This window comes from Leishmania donovani, chromosome 35 (genome assembly GCF_000227135.1).
Source record: "Leishmania donovani BPK282A1 complete genome, chromosome 35".
Taxonomy (NCBI): domain Eukaryota; phylum Euglenozoa; class Kinetoplastea; order Trypanosomatida; family Trypanosomatidae; genus Leishmania; species Leishmania donovani.
In genome coordinates this window covers 1,501,865-1,522,341 of record NC_018262.1, presented here as the reverse complement: position 1 = coordinate 1,522,341, position 20,477 = coordinate 1,501,865, and the positions used below count along the sequence as shown (strand labels likewise).

Here is a 20,477-nt window from a genome sequence, read left to right as displayed (position 1 = left end):
TAAGAGAAAAAGGCGTGCATCGTTCCAGTGTGCGTGTGCAAGTATGTGCACGGATGCCATGATGACGGAATGGACGAACACCACATCTTTCTGTACCTTTTTGTGACACTAAACCCTCTTCCCCTCTTGTGCATTGGAGCTGCCCCACCAGTTTCTCGTATTTCAACCCCTCTCACTCTTTGCCTTGTCTTTCTCTCTAGAGCGGATCCGACACGCTGGCGCGTTGCGTGCCCCTCTACCGTCCCCCTTCTACTTTTTCCGGGGGGAGCAGCCTCTTCTCCACATGACATTGCCCTTAGCTGCACGACAGCACTTCTTGGAGCACGGCTACGCCATTGTTCCGAATGTGCTCTCGAGCTCCATGGTGGAGCGCATTCGGTCTGCAGCCTTGGCCTCCACAACGGCGCGCTCCCGCTCCTTCGCGCACCTGCCCAATGTCCACTCCCTCTTGAAGTCTACGCCCAAGTGCACAGACCCACTTCAGGATGGCCTGATGTCGCATCTGCAGAAGCGGCGGTACATCTTACGCTACTACCGCGACATAAGGAGGCATAAGCGGCGGCTGCGGCGCGCTGCGAAGGCTTTCCTTAACGGCCGCGATGTCTCGGAGCTCGGCAGAGAGGATATGTTGCAGTTGAGCGAGATGGTCTCCGCGGAGACGCAGAAGGTGTGGAGCCGAGGCTGTACGAGCACAGTCAAGACGGACCCGCAGATGCTCATGGCGATAAACCAGTACCGCGCCAATGCGTGGATGACAAACGCACAGCTGGAGGCGGTACTGCGAGACAATGAGGAGTTCGTGAAGCCGCTCTCGCAGCTGGCAGAGGTGGTGGGCGGTGTGGCACGGCCCGTCATTTTTGGTGATGTGCCCCTGCTGCGCGAGGCGTACGGCAACCCTGTTGGGTACCATTGCCTTGCCCCGACGATTGGCACCCGCACGAATGCACGCGTCAGCAAGGGCGGTGGTGAGGCGACAGCGGTGTCGATGGTTCTCTTCACCTACACCCCTACTCCTCTATGTCTTCCGCCCTTCGTGATGCGCAACTCACAGCACGCGGTGCGCCGCCAGTACCTGCACTCGGTGCGTGCCGAGCGATTGTGGCGTCCCTTTGCCCCCATGGAGGCCGACGTACGCGATCAACTGCGCCGCTTTCAATTTGATGCATCTGTGGTAGGCCAACCGCTCCTCGCAGCAATGGCCGGGCCGAGCAGTGCCCCCGCTGCTCCCGTAATCGGTCCGGGAACCGTCATGGTGGTCGACCCGCACTTGATGATGGCGTTCGGTGGCAACATGACACCCCAAAGCGAAGTCCTTTATCGCATCAACGTGGTTGCGGAGAACGCGCGACCGCATCTGATGGCGCCGTCGTGGATTCGCGGGTGGCGCACGATGCCAGAAGAGGTTCATTTTGCGTCTCCTGTCGTCTTTCCGCCGCTCTACGTCGAGTGACGCTCTCAAGGGTGAGTGGATGGAAAGCACCAGAGTCGAAAGGGCGAGAGGCGCTCTGCGCCGTGTATCCGCGGCAGTGGCGGTCGGGTAGCTTTGAAATGCGCTGTGCTTGTGTGCAGTCGAGCGATTGCCCAGGCCAGTCGCATAGTCACACAGATAACCTCGTCGTTTTTTTTTTCCTGTTCGTGACTGACTGTACTGCTTCTTTTCTAACGAGCGGCAGGTGGGCAGTCTCATGGCTGTTCCCTCCTCGACGTGATCGCTAGAGAGCTGGTTGGGTGGAGCATTCTGGCGCCTGTCTTTTCGTGAAACCATGAAGTGACTACAAAAGAGGGATCTGTTTCTAAAGAAGGGGCGATTCTAGAAACCGGTGCCCTGCGCCGTGCGTGAATACGCATCTTTCTTCAGTCGCATCCTGCATACGGTGCGCTAGCCGTTCTGTTTTTTTTCTTTCACGACTCTGCAGCGGTAGGTCACTTTAGGCGATCGTCAAATGCGGGTGGATGGCTTGCATGTTTTCCCTCCGCCCCTTCGTGTTGTAGCGCGCTCCGTCGTTGTCCTGTTCCTCTTTTCTTCTGCTATCCCCGTAGCTCTCCTCTTGACTGTTTTTCGTCAATTCGATCACAAAACACATCCGCACATCACGCATCGCATACACACGCCATGAGAGGAGGACACTGTGGCGGTGCTGCGTTGCGGACAACAAACAGAGACGCCTTGCGGGTGGCCTGCACACGTAGACTCACACAGGGACTCTTTCTCTCGGTGCGCTGATGAAGCTGCGCTTGTTTTGCTAGTCTTGTCCCCACCCCCACCCTTCCTCAGGTGCTCATCAGGCGCACGTGCTCTGCAACTTATGGATTGTGGCTGGACTAAAGTCATCGATGGCTCGATAAAAGAGCGAAGCGAACAAGACCGTCACAAAACGGGATCCAAGCACACCGACACATAGAAAAGGGCAACGCAAGAACGCTTGAATGAATAGTGAACGGTGAGCAGTAGCAGCAGCAGCTGGACGTCGCACTGCACATACACGTAGGTACACTGGGGCTTTCTTAGTGTTTTGCCACTATGCGACATCGTCCTGCGCGCATCCACAACTTCTACGAAGACGATGATGCGGAGTCTGCGACGGTTCCGTCAGGGAAGCAACGACGGTTCGCGCCGTCGCCACGGCCGGTTTCAGCTCCGTCGAGCGCTCCGCATGCTGGAAGAGCCGCACAGCCTCCCGGCCTCGTCGCCGGCTCGGGAGAGCGTAATGCCCGCGTCCAGCAAGCGGAACGGAGTGGGTCTTCCTGTAGCAGCAGCAGTAGCTGCAGCAGTGCGTCCATCGAGCGTGTGATACACTGCGGCGGGCCCACTTTTCAACCAGGTTTTGCCTCTAATTCGGCTCACAGCCCTTTCATCGGTGCAACGTCGGTGTCGCTGCGGCAGCTACAGGAGTCCGTAGAGGAGGCTGTTCGTGATGTACGCCGGCTGGATATGCTGACGCGGAAGGCCGTGTGGCATGCTCTGACTCGGCAGCCAAGCGCTCGCGACGCGAGGCTCCATAGGAGGACCACCGCCACATCGGCGCACAAGGTGTCTCCGGGCGTACGGCGTAGCGCCTCTACTTCTGCAGAGGTGCCCCACGGAGCCGCAGGCTACTCCGAATCGACAGTAATCGTGCATGACAAACCGTTTCTTCCACCCGATCGCTATCCCACGACACCAGCGCTGCAGGACACTCCCGAACATTTTACGCGAAACCTCTTTGGCTCCTTGTTCGCTGCACACCGTGCTGGGCTCTTTGAAAAGCAGCGTGCGTGGATGCAGCGCCGCCAACCCCACGGCACAACGGAAGCTCCTGCCGTCGCCGAGATTCCCTCATCCTCGCCGACCTCGACTCGGCGTACAGCACTGCAGCGGGTCTCCAGCTTGACAAGCTCCGCCACAGTTGCACCCCGGAGCGGCCGAACCACCGCCGCCTCCGGAGGTAGTCGCGTGGGGGCACCGACGGCAGACGCCGTTGACATCGAGGAAGAGCGTGTGCGATCGTCTGTGTCGCTCATCATTCTCCGCGTCGCGAAGGACCGCGCCATCGCGACCGTGTTTCTCCGTCAACTGCGCCTCGAGGTGTACACGCGGCGTGCTCTCTGCGAGAATGTAGACTTGCGCTACAGCTACTACGTCCAGCGTCGCTTGCTGCGACGCTGGAGCGACGCGTCGGTGATGCAGCGACGCTGGCGCGTCTCTCTGCTGACGAGCATCATCTTCCACTGGAAGCGTTTTGTGCAGACGCGAAAAGCGTTACACGCTGTCCTGTCCTCGTGGAGGCGACTTTTGCAGCAGCGAAGTCGCGCGTTCGCCGCGTGTCGGCAAGCACAACGCCAGCGCTGCTTCCAGCAGTGGCTCCGAGCCTTCACCTGGCATCGTGAACGTGGCGCACTCAATGAGGCTGCTAGTCAGTTCGCCGCGTCTCGGCAGCGGTGGCGCCACAGCCAAACACTGCTTGAGGCATGTGGTGGGGATGCAGAGGTGTTAGCGCTTCTGCAGGGAAGACCACATGCGTCGGGCACTGGCACCGTGGTGGTGGCCGCGGTTGGACCTCGGCTGCTCCTGCGGCGCCTCTTTTTGGCGTGGAGGCAACGGACGGAGTGGCGGCTGATGGCGCACTTGGCTGCGTGGCACTACACCCAACAGATGCGCGCCAAGGTAGCGCGGCGAATGGGCAGCTGTGCGCGTCGTCTCGCCCTACAGCACTACCGCAGCCGGCCCGAGCATCAGCGACAGCGCGCTGCACCCGCAGCACAAAGCTTAGGCGCAGGCAGTGGCGTCGTGGAGGAGCAATCGCGAGCCCCACTTCGTGTGTGCATCGTTCCCGTCGCGCAGAGAGGGCTACTCAAGTACAAGGTCAGCGCAGCGCGCTGCGTTGCGCACGCGGCCCAGCTCCGCAGTTGCTTTGATTGGTGGCACATTCGCGCCCGAGCCCGTCGGGCGGATCGTTTTCATCTCCAGTGCGTGTACGCGCACGTCGTGTGCCGATGGCTGCAGGCCCTCGCTGCTCATCGAGCGCGCCGGCAGCGGAAGTGGCTGGTTCTTTCTCGCTGGGTAGCGGCCACGGAACATTGCCAGGCGGCTGCAGTGGCGTGGAAGCTGCACGTATATCAGTTGGCTCGCCATGCACTCCGGCTCTGGCGAAGCCGTCTCACAGTGCGTCTGACGCATCAAGCGCAGCTGCTGCAAGGCTGCTTCGAGCGTTGGAGGGATCGGGCGCTGCTGCGGCGCGCAACCAGAGCTCTCCAGTGCACGCGGCGGCACGGTTTGCTGCGACAATGGCACTGCCGTGCACAGGCGCGTGTACAGGTGCGCACAAACCTCTACGTGGCTGACACTATCAGTGAAACAGCGCTTGTACTCGGCTGCTTTCGGCGGTGGCGTTTTCGCGCTGCGGAGAGGCGTCGCGCTCGCCTCGCGTGGGATGTTCTGGCGCAGTTGCGGCGGGAGCGGCTGAGCCGGCGCTGCTTCGACGTATGGCGTAGGCGCACTTTGGCCCCAGAACGGCCATGGGCATGGCATCTCAAAAAGGAACGTTCCTCTCCTCCCATGTCGCTGCTTGTGTGAGGGAGGGAGGCGAGGAGGGCGTTGTGACCCCGCCGTGCCCTCCACCTCATCGTAGATGAGTGCCAGTGCCGCGTTTCCGTGCGCTTGAACGTGCTCCGACCATCAGGCAGAAGCAACGTACAGAAAACAACGGAGACTCAGGTGCCAAAGAGGTGGGGTCTGCCTAAGAACCGAATAATGCCTAAGAGCTTGCCGATGCACCGCACCTTTTTTTTTTTTTCGGAAACATTTCTGCCGTTCTCCACACGCCATGTAGGTGGGAACTGTGTGGACGTGGCGCGAGTGCCGAAAGGCTGACCGCGTTCGCGTACACCGGTTCGACTGGGCACCAACCTTGTCCCTCAGGTCAGTTTGTCTTCCCTCCATGCGCTTCTTCATTGGCCTCTTCCATTTTTTCCGTTTCCGCCGCTCTCCTCTCGACCTCCACCACCCCGTCCCGGCTTCTTCCGCGCCGTACAACGCCAAAATGCAGTACGTTATTATTACAACCAACCACAAGGGCCGCTTGTTCACTGCCCCTCCCCCGTCCCCACCAACGCGCACAAAAGGTGATAAAGCCTCTATCTCGATCCTTCTAGGAGCCAAACAGACTAATACTAACGTGCTCAGCTGCAGCGCGCTTTTCTTCGTTCAGTGTTGCGCCCAGTGTGCCGTTCGTCTGCAGGTGAAGAGCCAAAGTGCGTACTTCGGTTTTCGTTGAAAAAAAAAAGAAGCGAAGGTGTGCCCTCGCGCCCTACGATAGACACACACACACACACTCGCACACACCGCCGCGACGAAGTCTTCGCTGCAACAGAGAAGACGCTCTTTGTCCCTCCGTCCCTACGCATCACCTTGTCACCTCTCTCATCTCCCTCACTCTTGTTGATTGCGCTCCCTCTCGCCACCGCCACGCCCCCCCCTGCTCTCAGCTGTATTGCCGCCATATCATTGCTGACCGTTTTGCGAGGCTTTGTGTGTGTGTGTGCGTTTCCCAAAGTGGTGTTGCGCATTGTTTTGGTGGAATTTTTTTGTGTATTTTCGCCTCGTATATTTTTCCACAGCGTATTCGGGGCCGTCAGGCCAAAGGAAACAAACACGCAAACGAGCCAGACAAACGAATTGGCGTGACTGCTCTCCTTGCCGTCTCCCTGGCGTGGCCGCTTCCCCCATTCGCGCACCGGTTCTGCTTTGACGCGCTGCCGACCTTGAGCGCTGTGAAGCAAGTAAGAACATTGACTGGCGCACAGCACACTCTGCGTCTTCCCTTCACTCCTCGGCTCTCCCCGCACACGAGGAAGCAGAGATGGAGCTCGCCACAATGGACCCTGTTGCGCAGCAGGAGCTGCAGCGCATGACGCGGGCAATCGAGGAGTACGCGGCTCGGTTGGACTCGCTCGGCGCCGAACTGGAGACAATCGAGCAGCAGAACCGCAACGATGAAGTGAGTCGCCAGATTCAGCAGTACAACGAGGCCACGGTGGCGCCACAGGAGATCGCCGCCGAGGATGCCATGGACAACATCGTCCGTCTGCAGAACCAGCTGAAGATTGTGCAACGCCGGAACCAGCTGCTGGCGCGCGAGAATGCCATGCAGGAGAAGCTGCTGCGCGAACGGGCAAACAAGCTTCACAGCACGCACAAAGAGCTGGACATGGTAATGGCTGCAACGGGCTGGTACGGCGGCAAGCGTGATGTGCAGTTCTCACGGATCGAGCGCGAGCGGGCGGATATTCATGACATGTCGCTTGTGGAGGCGTCTCTGCGCGCCGACATCAAGAGCAGCAAGGTGACGATTGCAAGGCTGGAGAAGACGGTGCTAGCGCTGAGCGCGAAGGTGCTGGAGAACGAGGAGCGTCGCACGAGGTACATGCAGCTGTGCAACGACTGCCGGGTGCGAGAGAAAGAGTGCAACGAGCTGCAGGCCAAGGCGCAGCGCATGGCGGCGGACAATAATAAGCTGCAGCTGGTGGTCAAGACAGAAAGCGACTCAACCCTCGTCGAGAATAGCATCGCGTGCATGGAGAGCGATCGCGAGTTCCTCTCCGACGCCGTACAGGACATGAAGATGGCCTGCCGCCGCCAGGAAAACGTTATCAAGGCGCAACTAACCCGTGAGCAGCAGCTGCAACGGCGCTTGGATACCGTGACCAAGTCGCTGAATGAGATGCGGCTGGCGCGCGAATTCGAACGCAACGTCGCCAAGTCGGCGTTGGTGCCGTCCGCCTCGCGAGAGGAGCCGGAGGACGTGTCGGAGGTGCTGCCACAGGATGAGTACATACCAGTGGACACTTTCCGACTTCTCTACAAGAACAACGAGATGATGCGCACCAATGTAGCACGCAAGAACATGCTCGTGCTGGAGAAGGAGAGCGTTGTACAGTCGATGGAGGCGAGGCTGATGCAGCACGTTGAAAAGCACAACGAAGTTGCCCGCTTTGATGACAGCATTCACATCTCCGGCGAAGCATCTGTGCGAGCCGCAAAGCGCAACCTCGATGCCGAGGAGAATAAGCTGGTGCGCCAAATCGAGGAGCTGCGTGCGTCGAACAATCAGATGCGTGCTGCTATCGCCAAGAAAGCGGCACCGACGCAGGCTCGCAAGGCGGCATCGGGTCGCAGGAAATGAGGCAACAAGTGGAGGTGAGGCGGGGATAAAATCGCGTGAAGCGAGCAGGTGTGCCGCGTGCCTCGTGTGTGTGTGCGTAAATATCTTTTCTCTGCTTCTCTTCCTCGTCGTACGCTGCGTTTCGTTGATCTCCTCATTTCGGAGAGGACTGGAGCGCTGACCCACGCACCTCTACCGAAGACCAGAGGGTTACCGGCATTTGTTTTCCTTACCGCCCTCACGGATATTTGGTGTGGGTGGTGCGCTGTGCTTCCCCCCTCCGCTTGTTGCGAGTCCCCCTGTACGGGCGCACACCCGTTGATGAACAGAGTTTTCTTTGGCGTTGTTGCTTTTTGTTCTCGTTCTTCCTCCTTTCGTGCTTTTTTCTTTATCTCTTTCCGCGTTTCCCCCTCCCCTGCCATACTCTCCCTCAGCGCTGGGTCAGCTCTTCGCTTTCTTCTTGCTCTGGTGATTCGGACACGCACTTCTGTGCCTCCTCGTCGCCGTTCCAACTGTACTGACACAACCCTCCCTGTTGTGCTTACTTGTATCTTTTGTTTTTGCTCGTTTTGCTTCTCCCTCTTCCCGTAGTGTGTGAGTGCGTGGGCGTGCAGACGTTTGTGAGTCTTCTCGTGTCTGTCTAAGTGTCTGTGAGCTTGCGCGTCGTTGATCAACGGAGTTGTCGTCACTTCTCCATCCTGTACGGTCTTACCTTTGTTTTGTCTTCTTTGTATTCCTTTTCTTTTCCTCCTCTCTTTCCTCTCTGCCACTTTCCTTTCACTCTGTGCCTGTGTGCCCACTCGGGTGTACGCGCTCATCGTTTCTCCGCCTCTTCCCGTCTCCTGTGCGTGCGGGACGTACGTGCAGCTGCGTTGAAGGCCGCACCCTTTCCGTCTAACGCTGTGCGAGGACGAACGCGATCGACTTCGCTTTCGCAGTGGGGTGCGGTACTCACTGCATGTGCCCATCCCCCTTCCCCTCCCCCGTTTTTGGAGACCGAAAGAAGAGCGCGCAGCGGCAGAGTTGATGGCAGGGGGAGGCTTAGGGTGACTTGCAAACTGCCCTGTGCGCCGCCCCCTTCTCTCCCAGCATTTTAGAGAATGAGAAGGCATAACACGAATGGAAGATGATGTATCTCCCTGAAGCAACACGAAACTGTAAAGAAAATGCAATCAAGCGCACAGGCACTTTCCTTCTTCCAATGAAAAAAAAAGAGCAGAAACAAAGAGATCTTTGCTCACTCACGTGTCGCTAGGATGAAGAGGAAGGAACTCGCATAACTCTGCCTGCACGTTGTCACCGAACATTTTCCAGTGCTCGTGACGGCACACATGAAACTGGAGGTGTTCGAGAAGTCAACTCGCACCCTCCCATCCTCCTCGCGCTGCGCTGCAGGGAGGTAGGGAAGCCTGCAAATCTGAACAAGGCGGACAACCGCTCAACGTTGTATGTATTCTTCTCTCACTCGCTCACCCGCTGCTCCGTCCCCCCTCCTCTTCGATTTGTTTTACCCTTTCGCTTTTGTCTTCTCTTTCGACATCTGCACCGATTGACCGGCGTCTCAGGCGTGGTACCTGAGGATTTTGCCTCGGCGCGATACGCTTCTTCCACCAAAGCAAAACAAACATCATCGAGCACGGGGCTAGAAGATAACGCAGCTGGGGCGGGACCTCTCTCCCTATAGCACTCCTTCTTCACCGCCCTCTTTGCAGCTCTCAGCTCCCCTGAAGGGTATCTCTTCCTTTGGTCTTTTCTAAGTGTGAAGTCGCTTTGCCTGCCGTTGGCCTTTGCCTCATCGACCCCGCGCACACGGTGCTACACCACTTTCCATCAATACGGGGTTTTTATCTTTTTCTCCTTGTCGCTCTTTGCAGGTTTTGGTGGGGCGCAATGGTGTCGTGGTGGCCGTTTCAGCGCGGCCGCCAGTCTGCCGCCGCTGGCGGCGCCTCTCCATCCCCCTCGAGCGACGCCGGCGGTGGTGATGCGAAGGTGCCGCTCTCTCGCAGTCTTATGGATACGGAGTCGTTCGAAAACGTAGTCACTGGTAAGGATCGCGAGTACGGTGACAGCGGCGTCGCCTACTCGCAGTTTGATCGAATGCGCGGTGAGCAGAGGATACGGCGCCACGGTGACGGCCGAGCGTCAACGATGGATGTTGAGTCGATTGACATGCTTGTGAGTCGCTTTGAAAATGAGTTCCGCCAGGCTGACGCGCACATGAAGGCTCGTGAGGCGCAGCGGTCGGTCCTGCAGCGATACGACTACGCCAATGACCGACGCTACCAGCAGTGGGTGGCAGAGCAGAAGGAAATGCGAGAGAAGCTGAAGATCCACTGGCTAGACTGGATGATCGATCAGCCGTCGGACTGCCTCGTCTACTTCCTGCGCGTGTGCACGACAGCTGGATTTTGTTTCGGTGCAGGTCGGACCGCCTACCTGTACCGCACCATGGACAAGACCTACGCAAAGCTGAACGGCGTCACGCTCGGCAGCATCGCCTTCCACGAGATTACAACGTCGGTGGCCAAAGGCGGGGCGGTAGCCCTGATGGGCACCATCGGCATGCCGGTCGGCGACGCCTTGACGAACCTGTTTATGCTGCTCTGGTCGGGTGACGTTTCCTCGCCGCAGCGCACATGGTGGCACATCTTGAACTCCAGCCTCTGCTCGGGCTTTCTCGGCGGAGTGGCTTATGTGGGTTTCAACTACAAGCAGCTCACTCCATGGGGGGTGCGCGCGCTTTTGTCACTCTCTACAGGCTCCGGGGCAGCCGCCGGCTTGTACCTGGGCTACGTGATCTATCGGCCCTATGCGGCACAACGGACCCACAACTTGTATGAGCCGTACTGGCGCCCCTGGCATAGTCGTCATCAGCGCGATGCAGGTCCTTCCAACGTTCGTGGGAAGTATCTGTGATAGCGACAGCACGTGAACGCTCGTGCGCGTCTTTTGTACTTCTTCGCAGTGACGGTGGAAGCTGCTCCTTGCTGCACGTGCGGCAGGTTTTCAAGAGTGCATTTTGCGTGTTTCCCTTTTTTGCGTTTGTTGCGGGTTTTGTTGCGGTCTCGCCTTCGGTCTTCCCCTCACACACATGCGAAGGAAGGTGCACATACACACAAAAAAAGATTATATATATATATATATGCTTACATCCTACGCGTTCAGTGCGCTGTTCTGTCTCTACCTCTTTGGTTGGGGTGGTGGTGGAGAGGTGGTGCTGCTTCACTGACGTTTTCTGAAGCATTTTGCAGGCATCGGTGAAGAGGATACTCTCTCTCCCTGGCAGGAGCTAAGTTGCTGCCGTCACATCCGCCGTATCTGATTGTGTGACTCGGAAGGCCCACCCTTCCCTCGTCTCTCTCTCTTCGCTTGCCGCGGTGTGTCCTTTGCTGCTGCTCCCCTTCCCCCTTCGCTCATCTCACGTTTCCTTCCCGCCTTTCCCTTTTGCTCTCTTTTTCCTACACATTGCCTACTCCTCACCCCACCCCACCCCCTCTTCCTTCCTCCTCTCTCTCCATGAAAAAAAAAAGAATTGCCGCTCAGTTACCGTAACCACTGTCTCTCTCTTTCTCTTCTCTCGCGTGTTTTTAGTTTTCGAATTCTTGTGCTGTGCGTTGATCGGGTTCATCTCTCTGTTTGACTATCCTTCGTTTCAGCATCACACAAAACCCAACTCAGACCCACTTGCCATCATGTCCGCCGCCGTCTTTGAGTACCTTGGCAACACGGGAGACCGTGATAAGGTGATGGCCATTGTGCAGTTCCTCCCCATGACCCTCGCTGGCCCTGCTAACGATGCCGGCTGCACCTCTCTGAGCAAGTCTCTGAAGAGCCTCTCGTCCATGGCGGACGGCTACCGTGCCATCACGCGTCTCGCCCTTCTCTTCAACGCGCTGTCAAAGCCGACGCTGGAGGCACTCTCCAAGCCTAAGGGTGACGTACTACTCGACCGCGTGGACCAGCTGAGCCACTTCTTTCACGTGTGCTTTTGCTTCTTTGAGAACACGGCAGTGCTGTCCAGCCACAACGTATACCCGAACCGCTTTGTCCGCCTCGGTGGCTGCGCTGTGACCTGCTGGTTCTACACACTGCTGCTCGGTCTGATGCGCCAGGCGTACGTCATGACGCAAAAGAAGAACACACCGGAGGAACAGAAGCGGCAGATGGTCACCACCGTGAAGCTAGGCTGCTTCTTGATCTTCTCGCTGACCTGCTTCCCGAAGGGTGGCCCACAGCTGCTGGAGGACGTGAGCGGCCCACTGGTGCCGCTGCACAAGACGCTGCAGCTCATCGCGCCGAAGCATCTCGGGCTGAACGATACGATCCGTGGTGCGCTTGGCTTCATCGCGTCCATGTGTGATTTCTACTGAGGATGAAAGTACACCCATCCACAGCACCGCATCATCAGAGGCAGCGCAGAAGGAAAGGAAGAGCAACCCTCAAGAAAACAGACGCAAACGCTAGAGAGGCACAACCAAGCACATTGTAGGAGTATTGCTATGATACCACCATGCGTGTGCAGACCTCTAGAGCTGTCATTGTGTATGCACGGCCAATGGAAGAGAGGGAAGGGAGAAGAGGGGAGAAGGTGCGCCCTGCTCCTGTACTCCCCATCTCTGCGATACCGTGAGCATCGGCCTTTCTATCGTTGCTGATCTCTGCTTTTCTTCTGTTTATATATTTTTTGGTGCGTTTCGTTTCTCGTAGTCGCTGCGTGTGTGTCTATGCCGCGCGCTTCCTCGCCTCCTCCCTCACCTATTTCCGGGCCGCTGCGTCCCCGCCCGCCCTCCCTCCCTCCCATGTGCACCCTCCCTCCGTCAAGAGCCACTCACACTTAGGCAAACGCAAAAGCAGACAGATGACGCGCGACCACACGCAGACGAAAGAAAAGGTGCATGAACAACACCGAAAACGTTTCCTATTTATTTTCTATTTGTTGCTTCCTGTCTCTCTCTCTCCTCTCTCCCCCTCTCTGACGTGTACATGTTCTGCACACGTAGGGTATATACGTGCATGTGTCTCCATTGCGGATGATCTCCTCGTGGTATTTCATTCTGTATGTATGTGAGTCTCTGTGTATGCATGTATGTGCGCTTTTCGAGTTGTTTCGGTTTGACTCTCGGGCTCTAACTCGCCTTCTCCCCCCTTTTTCGCGTTTGTTGTGTTTCTGTGTTCCCCCATGTGTTGCGTGCGCGTACGGTGCGTCTTCATGCTTTCAAGGCTTTTCTTTTCTGCGTTTTTTTTTGGGTCGCTTCCGTAACGGCCCCTTCCTTCCTCCATCTCCGCCCTTCAGTACGTGCGCGACTGAGGGAATGGGGGCGTAGGAAGCGGGGAGCGGGGAGCGGCACAGCGACAAGTGCAGGACACACACACACACACACAAAGGGAGAGATACAGGTGAAACGGTTTGCCACATTTCTCTTCTCTCCTTTTCGTTTCTTTTCCCCCGATTTGGCTCTTTTTCGCTCTCAACGACCAGCGCCCACACAACACACATTACATGGAGAACAAACGTGACGCGAATGGGGAAGCGTGCCTGCCTCCATCCACTTGACGGAGACGCCAGTGAGTGCTCGAGAGCGGCTAGCGGACCCATTTTTCGTTGCCGTGGACATGCTGCGGTGCGTGTATGGATTTGTGCTTGTGTGAGTGTGAGCGTTCTCTGGAGTTGCGTGTGATGGGGGCTCTCCAAAAGAACCCCCTCCTTCCCTCCCCTTCCCTGAGGAAAAAAACGCAAACACAAAAACGCGCGTGAAAAACGCTCTTTTGCATTTTTCTTTTTTTTTACATCTTCCCTCTTTCGTTTGCCCGGCGTCGTCTCCTCGTGTCTGTTGATGGCGGTGTGCGTGCGTGTGGTTTGTTTCAGATATTCTTGTGGTTGAGGCATCAGAGGGGCACAAGCAACGAGAGAGAAAAAGAGGTGTGCGCACGTGCGTAACTGCCGGGGAGTGTGCGTAAGAGTGAGTGTGCGCGTGTCTTGAGGTGCGGATGCGTACGCATACGCTGTGGAATCATGTTTCATTCACTGGTAAACCAAACGCACGCACACACACACACACGTCTTCGGCCTCTCTCGCCGTCCTCTCTCTCCATTATAAAAAAGGAACGCCGACCTCGTCGTTGCGTCCTGCATGGATGTGGTGTGTGTGTGTGGGGGGGGGGCGCTGTGGGTATGAGAAGGTAGCTGAGCTGTATATAGGCAAGAGCAGTAATTCCAGAAAAAATGAAAAGCAGCGCTGCTCTTCAAGGGCCATCGGACTCAATGCATTCATTCAGCAGCAACATGATAACGTGGACACTCAAGAAAATAAAGCGAGTGAATGATTGAAGAAAACCAGCACGACGCGCAGATGACGTCGTCGAGGTTAGGTGACGTCGTTTGCAGAGAGGAGCGGCGGCAACAACAGCGGCGCACACTCTGCTCTCGCTTCCTTTCTACCCCCGCCCCCTCCCAAGCTGCGGTATGTAACCACATACACAAGGAGCTCTTTCAAGGTGCATGGCGGTGGTGGTGTTGTTGGAAGAAGCTAAGGGTCTTTTTTTTCTTTTGCGTATCGTACGAGGGGAGAAATACGATCGACTTTGCAGCTGACGCGACATTCTCACGGCTAGTGCGTGTCTAGTAGTAGTCGTCTTGGCCAAGCAGTCTCTGTTGTCCGTGTGCCCCCTCCGCCCCCTTCGCCTTCCATCCTTAGTACTCACCTTCAGGACACGTGTGTGTGTGTGTCGGCTGCTCACCTCATGCGTTCCATTGGGCCTTTAGACGATGTGCTCTTGCCTCTGTTTCCCTTTGTCTCTCGACTTTTTACGTGCTTCATGTCCGTGTCTCCCCCGAATCGCTGATAAACACACACACACACACACACACATGCACGCGAACGCACACACAAAGGCACGCACCGTCTTGCCGGTTGTTTTTCCTCTTTTTCATCTGTGCTCTCTTTGCTCTTGACTCTCTCTTTTCTAAAAACTTCGTTTAGTGCGCCGTTACAGGCCTCCCCCTCTCCACCCACACGTGCATCGCTTATCATTCCCCGCCTATAGCACCATGCCCAACGTCTCCCTCACGCAGCGGGTCACAGCCTTCAACGACTACGTTGGCAATGCGTCAAACCGCGACCGTGTCATGTCGGTCGTGCAGTTCGGTGCGATGGCCCTGGTGGCCCCCGCCGCCGCCGCCGGTTGCCCGGAGCTGTCCGCGCACTTTGACACGATCCTCCACGGCGCCGCGCACTACCGCACCGTCACCCGCTTCTCGCAGTGGCTCGTCGTTGCCCCGGCCCTCACTCCCAGCGGCATCAAGAGCGTCATCGCAAGCCATCCCAACCCACTCGTGGGCATCTGCAAGACCATTTCCACCGCCTTCTTTACCGTCTTCCTCATTGGCGAGGAGCTCGTACTGGCGTCCAAGTGCAATATGCTCGACCCCGTCTTCGGCAGGCACTTCAACCGCATTCGTTTTGTCTTTCTTTTCTGGTCAAACATCGCGCGTCTCGTCATGAACTATCTTCTACTGAAGAGCAGCAAGTACGACGCCGTCAAGGACAGTCAGAACGAGGAGAAGGCAAAGGACCACCGCCGCAAGGTGCTTAACGTGGCGGACGGCGTGCTTCAGAGCATGTTCTGCTACACCCTTCTCAAGAGCTCCGCGCCGGCGGGCCCCAAGTACCTCAGTGCTGCCCTCCGGTCGGGCAAAGCGGTGGACATCATCACCTCCCTTGCCCCGCCGCTATTCGTGGTATCCAGCACCCCGCAGGGTATGCTCGGCCTCGCGGCTTCTGTCCCTGGCTTCATGATGAGCGTTTTATAAGCGTGCATGCCTTCTCAGAAGCGTACACGGGAGAATACAGGAGTAAAAGGAGGGTGAAGGACGCTGGAAGAGAGGGGGAAATGAATGGGTGTAGCACGGAGGTGCCGCCTTTGTGGCGCCTTTTTTTTCCTTCCTGTGACCGGCACATCTGCGTGAGCGAGCAACGAGAGTCAGCACACGTCGGCTGAAAGGAGTCCGACCTCGCGCTATCCATTGAGTCATGCAGAGGTCAGGAGAGCAGCGTGCGCGCGGCTCCTCAACAGCTCTTCCCTCCCCGTGCAACAAGCACACCCGTTGTCTCCACCTCGTTTCTTATGGGTGTCTTCTCGGGGCTCTGCCGTGGGAGATCTGCGAATGCAGACAGTTGCGAACGGTAACGCTCGTACGCCTGATGTGTATTTGTGTGCGAGCGCAGCCTGAATCACGTAGGCAAATACGCGCTGCTCTATCGCCTGCGACCACCGGGCGAGAAGGTGCTCTGCGGCCGTGAGACAAGGCGCCACAGCCCTGTACATCTCCTCTTCCTCACTGGCGACCAGTAATGCCTCTTTCTGATCTGTGTTTCTTCACGGCGCCTATGCTTTCGTTGGCCTTCTTTCACCGCTACTCACTTCCTCCAGCAAAACGAAAAAAAAGCAGACGATAAATGCGCGATTTAAGGGCGGTGGTCAGAGGCTGCAGGAAGTCAATGACAATCCCTGGCTTGTGTGCTTTCCTTTCTTTTTTCCCTTTCTTTTGTTTTACTCTTTCTACGGTGCGGTTCAGTGTGTGTGTGTGTGTGTGTGTCGGCGTGTGCATCTTCTTCTGCTTACTGTGTTGAGCACGCTCTGCTCATCCAACCCCTCTCTTCTTCATGGCAGGTCACACCACCACGCACAACAGATGAAAGGCTGTAAAAAAAAAGATTGAGAAGTCCCAAAACATGAAAAAACGTTCGCTAAAAAAAGATGACGAGTGTTAACACCTCTGCTCGATAATTCTTATTGGGGAGGGAAGGGAAGAGCCGGTCGCGTTCCGCGCACGGAAGCATATGCATGCAAGAAGGGTAAACCAAGCACCTTCGCTCAACGCGCATGTATACACAGGCATACATACACGAGTGGAAGGGCGATGAGGATAGGACGACGAGGTGGGGGAAAGCACAAAATTTGGATGCACCCACCCCCTCCTACGTTATTCATCGAGTCTTCCCTTATCTCTCACGCCGCATTTGCGGCCCGAAGGAACGCGACTGTGAGAGAAGGCAAAGGAAGGATGCAAGCGTTCTTCACACGAAACGTTGCGTGAAGTGTTCAAGGCAGACAGTGGTGGTGGCCGTAAATGGTGCAAAACACGGCAACGGAAGCAATAATGAAGAAGTCTAACAGGAAACGTATGATCCCGTAGAGAGGTGGTCGCCTTTCAGACAACAGTAAGCGTGTCTTATGCTCGTTTGCCCCCCCCCCCCTTTTAAAAATTCTGCTTCACGATAGTCGCGGACTTTCTCGCTTGTTTCACAGAAGACACACATACACAGACACACGCACACAGACATACACATAGGCTCCCCCTTCTGTGCGGCTCTAGCTGTTTCTCTTTTGGTAGGTAGTGATGCTACCCTCCCCCCTTTCCACTTCGCCTTCTTTAGGTTGACGTTGCCATGCTACAGTTTTATATACGAAGGAGTTTATGCGTGTCTCTGTGAATGCAACTGTGCACCGGTGCATCACCGGGTGAAGCAAGAAACGAAAAAAAAAAAGGTGAGAGACGGCACGCCACGGCTGCCGAACTTTAGGACTCTCTTGTTCCGATGCGTGCCACTTCTTTTTGTGCTTCCTTATTCCATTTTTTATTGCCTTCCTCTCTCTCTGTCTTTGCCTCTCTGGCCAGCGAACTTTTCCACGTGCGAAAAAGAAAAAAATACGCTGCTGCTGAGCTCAACTGAGCCGAGACCGCAGCTCGTACGTGAGGTCTATTTTCTCCGTTCATCTCGCATACGACACACACACACAAAAGAAACGAAGCAGGCCACAGCAAGGGGGCGGCAAGTGGCGTACCGGGCCTCATTAGCGTCGGCCGACATTCGACGTGCTCGATCATGGCCGTTTTTTTTTTATTGGCTGTTAAGTGATTTCCCCGACATGAAGGCACCGCTGTGCTCCCTTCCACGGGGCACTTTATATTTGGTCTGTGGGGCGTCGTGGTCGTGTCTGCTTTGTACTCTTTTTTCGTTTTGGCATGTGCTGCCTATGATTGATTGCCTCGGACTTTTTCACCTTTGCTTCCTTTTCTGGACTCCTCATCCTCTCCGCTTCTTCGCCATGGACCGTCTCTCACCGACGCATCATCAGAAAAGCACATCCTGCCTGCCCCCTTCTAAACAAAAAGAAAAACAACTCCTTCACTTGTGCATCTTAGTTGGTTTTGCTTTCTCTTTGCACGCTGTAAAACTGCCGATTGAGATTCCTTACTGATTCATGTAAATGTTTTTTTCGGGCCTCCGCCAAATCCCCATTTCCACTTTTCACCCGAAGACACGGGCCTCCTGTCTCACCAGCCCATCACAGCAACTTCCATCTCCCTCCAGCACTCACGCTCCTGCACGCAGTGTCGAACACGAGCGAAAAGCAACAACCAACACCTAGCAGGGCAAAAGCATAAAGCGAGATTCGGCCAGCCGAAAAAAAAAACAAAAAGAGAAATCTGGTCCTCTCCGCTTCACGAAAACTCAAAAGAATAAAGCAGAATCTGCATCGTCTCTCTCACGGCCCCCTCCCCCTTTCCCTGAGACTGCCGTTTAGCCCCCTCTGCAACTCCAGCCTCGCGGTGTTTCACTTCCAGTAAGGAAAGAAACAGAGAGCTCAAAGTGGTGAGACCTATTTGTGGTACACCGACACACACACAAAAGAAAACAGATTGTTTGGCTTGCCGAACAGTTCTTCGTTTGCCCCCCTTTTTTCACCAAGGAGGGTTGGTGAAGAACCACAACAAAAAGACGCAACTGCCGTATTCTGTTGCTTCTGATCCTTTCCCTCTTTCGCGCTTCCTTCTTGCACGAACAAAAAGTTTCCTTCACCTCTTTCTAGGTGCTTATCATCTGTTTTCGTTTTTTTTTTGTTTTGCTGTTCTTGTTTCATTTCTGTATTTCACTCTCACTGAGGGGGTCCAACAACAACAGCCAAAAGTAGGAAAAAAAGAACGTTGGTGCTCCTCTGGTGAAAGTGCTTCCAGTGCAATCCGTGCTCTTTCCTTTTTTTTTTTGCATCCCTCCTCGACTCATTGTGTGCATTTGTGGGTTTATATCTCTCTTTCTCCTCGTACTTTTTTTCTTTAATCATTCTCGGTTTCTCTTTGCCGCCCCCGCACCCCCCCCCCCTCCTCTAAACCCGAAAAGCAGTAAAGAGGAGATAAGTTGTCCAGACCGGGGTGTGGCGTAAATAGACTAACGACATCAAACTGCTTTGTGCCGGTCTCGTATGCATTTTTCGTAGGGTTTTCTTCCTCAGTAGTTGCTTTTTTTTTTGTGGCTTCCCACACTCCCCCTCCCACACACTTTTTTGTTGCAGGCGCTTCGCCACCTCCTTTCATTCGGTGTCAGCCCGCGCTTTATCAGCCTCCCTCCCCCTAAAGCCACCAACGGCCCGCGTCTCGTTCCTGTGTCCATTTTCTCTTCACAAATTTTTCTTGCTCGCACCCCGCAGCCCAGTACTTGGAGGCTTCCGCCATGACCGCCAAGTTCAACCACCTGGACAAGTCCACCTACCCAAATGGCCGCAATAAGAAGCAGCCCATTGTCTCCATCATTTCGCCATCGCTGATGGTGGCGGACCAGACAAAGCTGCTGCAGGAGTCGCTGGACGTGCTGTCTGATAAGGGTGGCAGCGCCGATTGGCTTCACGTGGACATTGTGGACGGCCACTTGGCGCCGAACTTCAGCTTCTCCCCTGCTACAGTTTCGGACCTGCGCATGCATCTGCCGAACACGTTCCTGGACTGCCATCTGATTGTTCGCGACCCCATCCGCTGGGTCGACTCCTTTGCGAAGGCTGGCACTTCGACGTTCGTGTTCCATTACGAGGCCACCGAGAACCCTGTCGCCGTCTGCCGCAAGGTACGCGAGGCCGGCATGGTCGCTGGAATCGCTCTTGCCCCCAACACGCCGGCGGAAGTGCTGTTCCCCATCATCGATGCTGGCGAGGTCGACATGGCCCTTGTCATGTGTGTGCAGATCGGGCTTGCCGGGCAGCGGTTCCAGATCGAGACGGTGGAGAAGGTGCGCCAGCTGCGCCAGCGCTATCCTCACCTCCTGATCCAGGTGGACGGCTCCATCACATTGGACACGATTGACCTCGTTGCTGCTGCCGGCGCGAACGCCATTGTGCCTGGCCGCGCTGCCTTCAAGTCGAATGACCGCAAGGGCAGCATGGAGAGGCTCCGAGGCAGCATCCAGAAGCACATCGCACAGCGTGCTGCGAGCCGTCTGTAGCGAAGCTTTGCGCAGCACCATTGCCCCAACGCTTCGGTGGGAGCGTGGAGGTGTGCGCCCGCCAGCTGCCCCGCTACTTGCTGACTCTGCAAAAATCTCTTGACCCTACGTGGCTTCATTCTCTCTCGTCCCCCCTGCTCTCCAGGACGAGGTTGCAGCGGCTACGGCCTGGCTTTGCTGCGACGACCCTACCCGGCGGATGCACTTCATGCCGGGCTACACACCTGAGAGTGACGCTGGTGGCACGGGAAGTTCTCGATCAGACATCAAGCGGCGTTGCACCCACTCCTCAGGTTATGGGAACAGACACCAACTCGCGCCGCCGGGGTGTGCGGCGGGAAACGGCGGCTCAACCGGGCTGGAACCCTCCGTCCTCGCCCCCGCGCGATGGGCCCGAGGGCAAACACCTGGCGCCCGCGAGCGGTGGGGGAGGGCATGCGGCGGACGTATCTGGGCACAAGTGCTGGCGCTGCCGGCCCGTCGCGTGCGCCTCTCATTTCAGTCTGCCTGTGGCCATTGCGGATGGGCGCACCACGGCGAGGTTGGCAGGCTTGCCGGATCG

The 20,477-nt window shown here is 56.4% G+C and overlaps 7 protein-coding genes across 7 annotated transcripts; all 7 read left to right on the top strand.

Annotated features, from left to right (window-relative positions):
• Positions 1-283: 283 nt before the first annotated feature.
• LDBPK_353790 (hypothetical protein, conserved) lies at positions 284-1,450 on the top strand (the record flags this gene model as incomplete). Its single annotated transcript, XM_003864911.1, has 1 exon — positions 284-1,450. The coding sequence occupies one exon, from the start codon at positions 284-286 to the stop codon at positions 1,448-1,450; it is 1,167 nt and encodes a 388-aa protein (XP_003864959.1).
• A 2,211-nt stretch (positions 1,451-3,661) lies between these two features.
• Positions 3,662-5,053, top strand: LDBPK_353780 (hypothetical protein, conserved; the record flags this gene model as incomplete). Its single annotated transcript, XM_003864910.1, has 1 exon — positions 3,662-5,053. The coding sequence occupies one exon, from the start codon at positions 3,662-3,664 to the stop codon at positions 5,051-5,053; it is 1,392 nt and encodes a 463-aa protein (XP_003864958.1).
• A 1,285-nt stretch (positions 5,054-6,338) lies between these two features.
• Positions 6,339-7,661, top strand: LDBPK_353770 (hypothetical protein, conserved; the record flags this gene model as incomplete). The annotated part of the gene is made up of 1 exon (XM_003864909.1): positions 6,339-7,661. The coding sequence occupies one exon, from the start codon at positions 6,339-6,341 to the stop codon at positions 7,659-7,661; it is 1,323 nt and encodes a 440-aa protein (XP_003864957.1).
• Positions 7,662-9,530: 1,869 nt separating this feature from the next.
• LDBPK_353760 (hypothetical protein, conserved) lies at positions 9,531-10,556 on the top strand (the record flags this gene model as incomplete). Its single annotated transcript, XM_003864908.1, has 1 exon — positions 9,531-10,556. The coding sequence occupies one exon, from the start codon at positions 9,531-9,533 to the stop codon at positions 10,554-10,556; it is 1,026 nt and encodes a 341-aa protein (XP_003864956.1).
• Positions 10,557-11,332: 776 nt separating this feature from the next.
• On the top strand, positions 11,333-12,010 carry LDBPK_353750 (Gim5A protein, putative; the record flags this gene model as incomplete). The annotated part of the gene is made up of 1 exon (XM_003864907.1): positions 11,333-12,010. The coding sequence occupies one exon, from the start codon at positions 11,333-11,335 to the stop codon at positions 12,008-12,010; it is 678 nt and encodes a 225-aa protein (XP_003864955.1).
• A 2,678-nt stretch (positions 12,011-14,688) lies between these two features.
• LDBPK_353740 (hypothetical protein, conserved) lies at positions 14,689-15,450 on the top strand (the record flags this gene model as incomplete). The annotated part of the gene is made up of 1 exon (XM_003864906.1): positions 14,689-15,450. One exon carries the CDS (start codon positions 14,689-14,691, stop codon positions 15,448-15,450), a length of 762 nt encoding a protein of 253 aa, XP_003864954.1.
• A 3,703-nt stretch (positions 15,451-19,153) lies between these two features.
• On the top strand, positions 19,154-19,915 carry LDBPK_353730 (ribulose-phosphate 3-epimerase, putative; the record flags this gene model as incomplete). The annotated part of the gene is made up of 1 exon (XM_003864905.1): positions 19,154-19,915. The coding sequence occupies one exon, from the start codon at positions 19,154-19,156 to the stop codon at positions 19,913-19,915; it is 762 nt and encodes a 253-aa protein (XP_003864953.1).
• Positions 19,916-20,477: the final 562 nt, after the last annotated feature.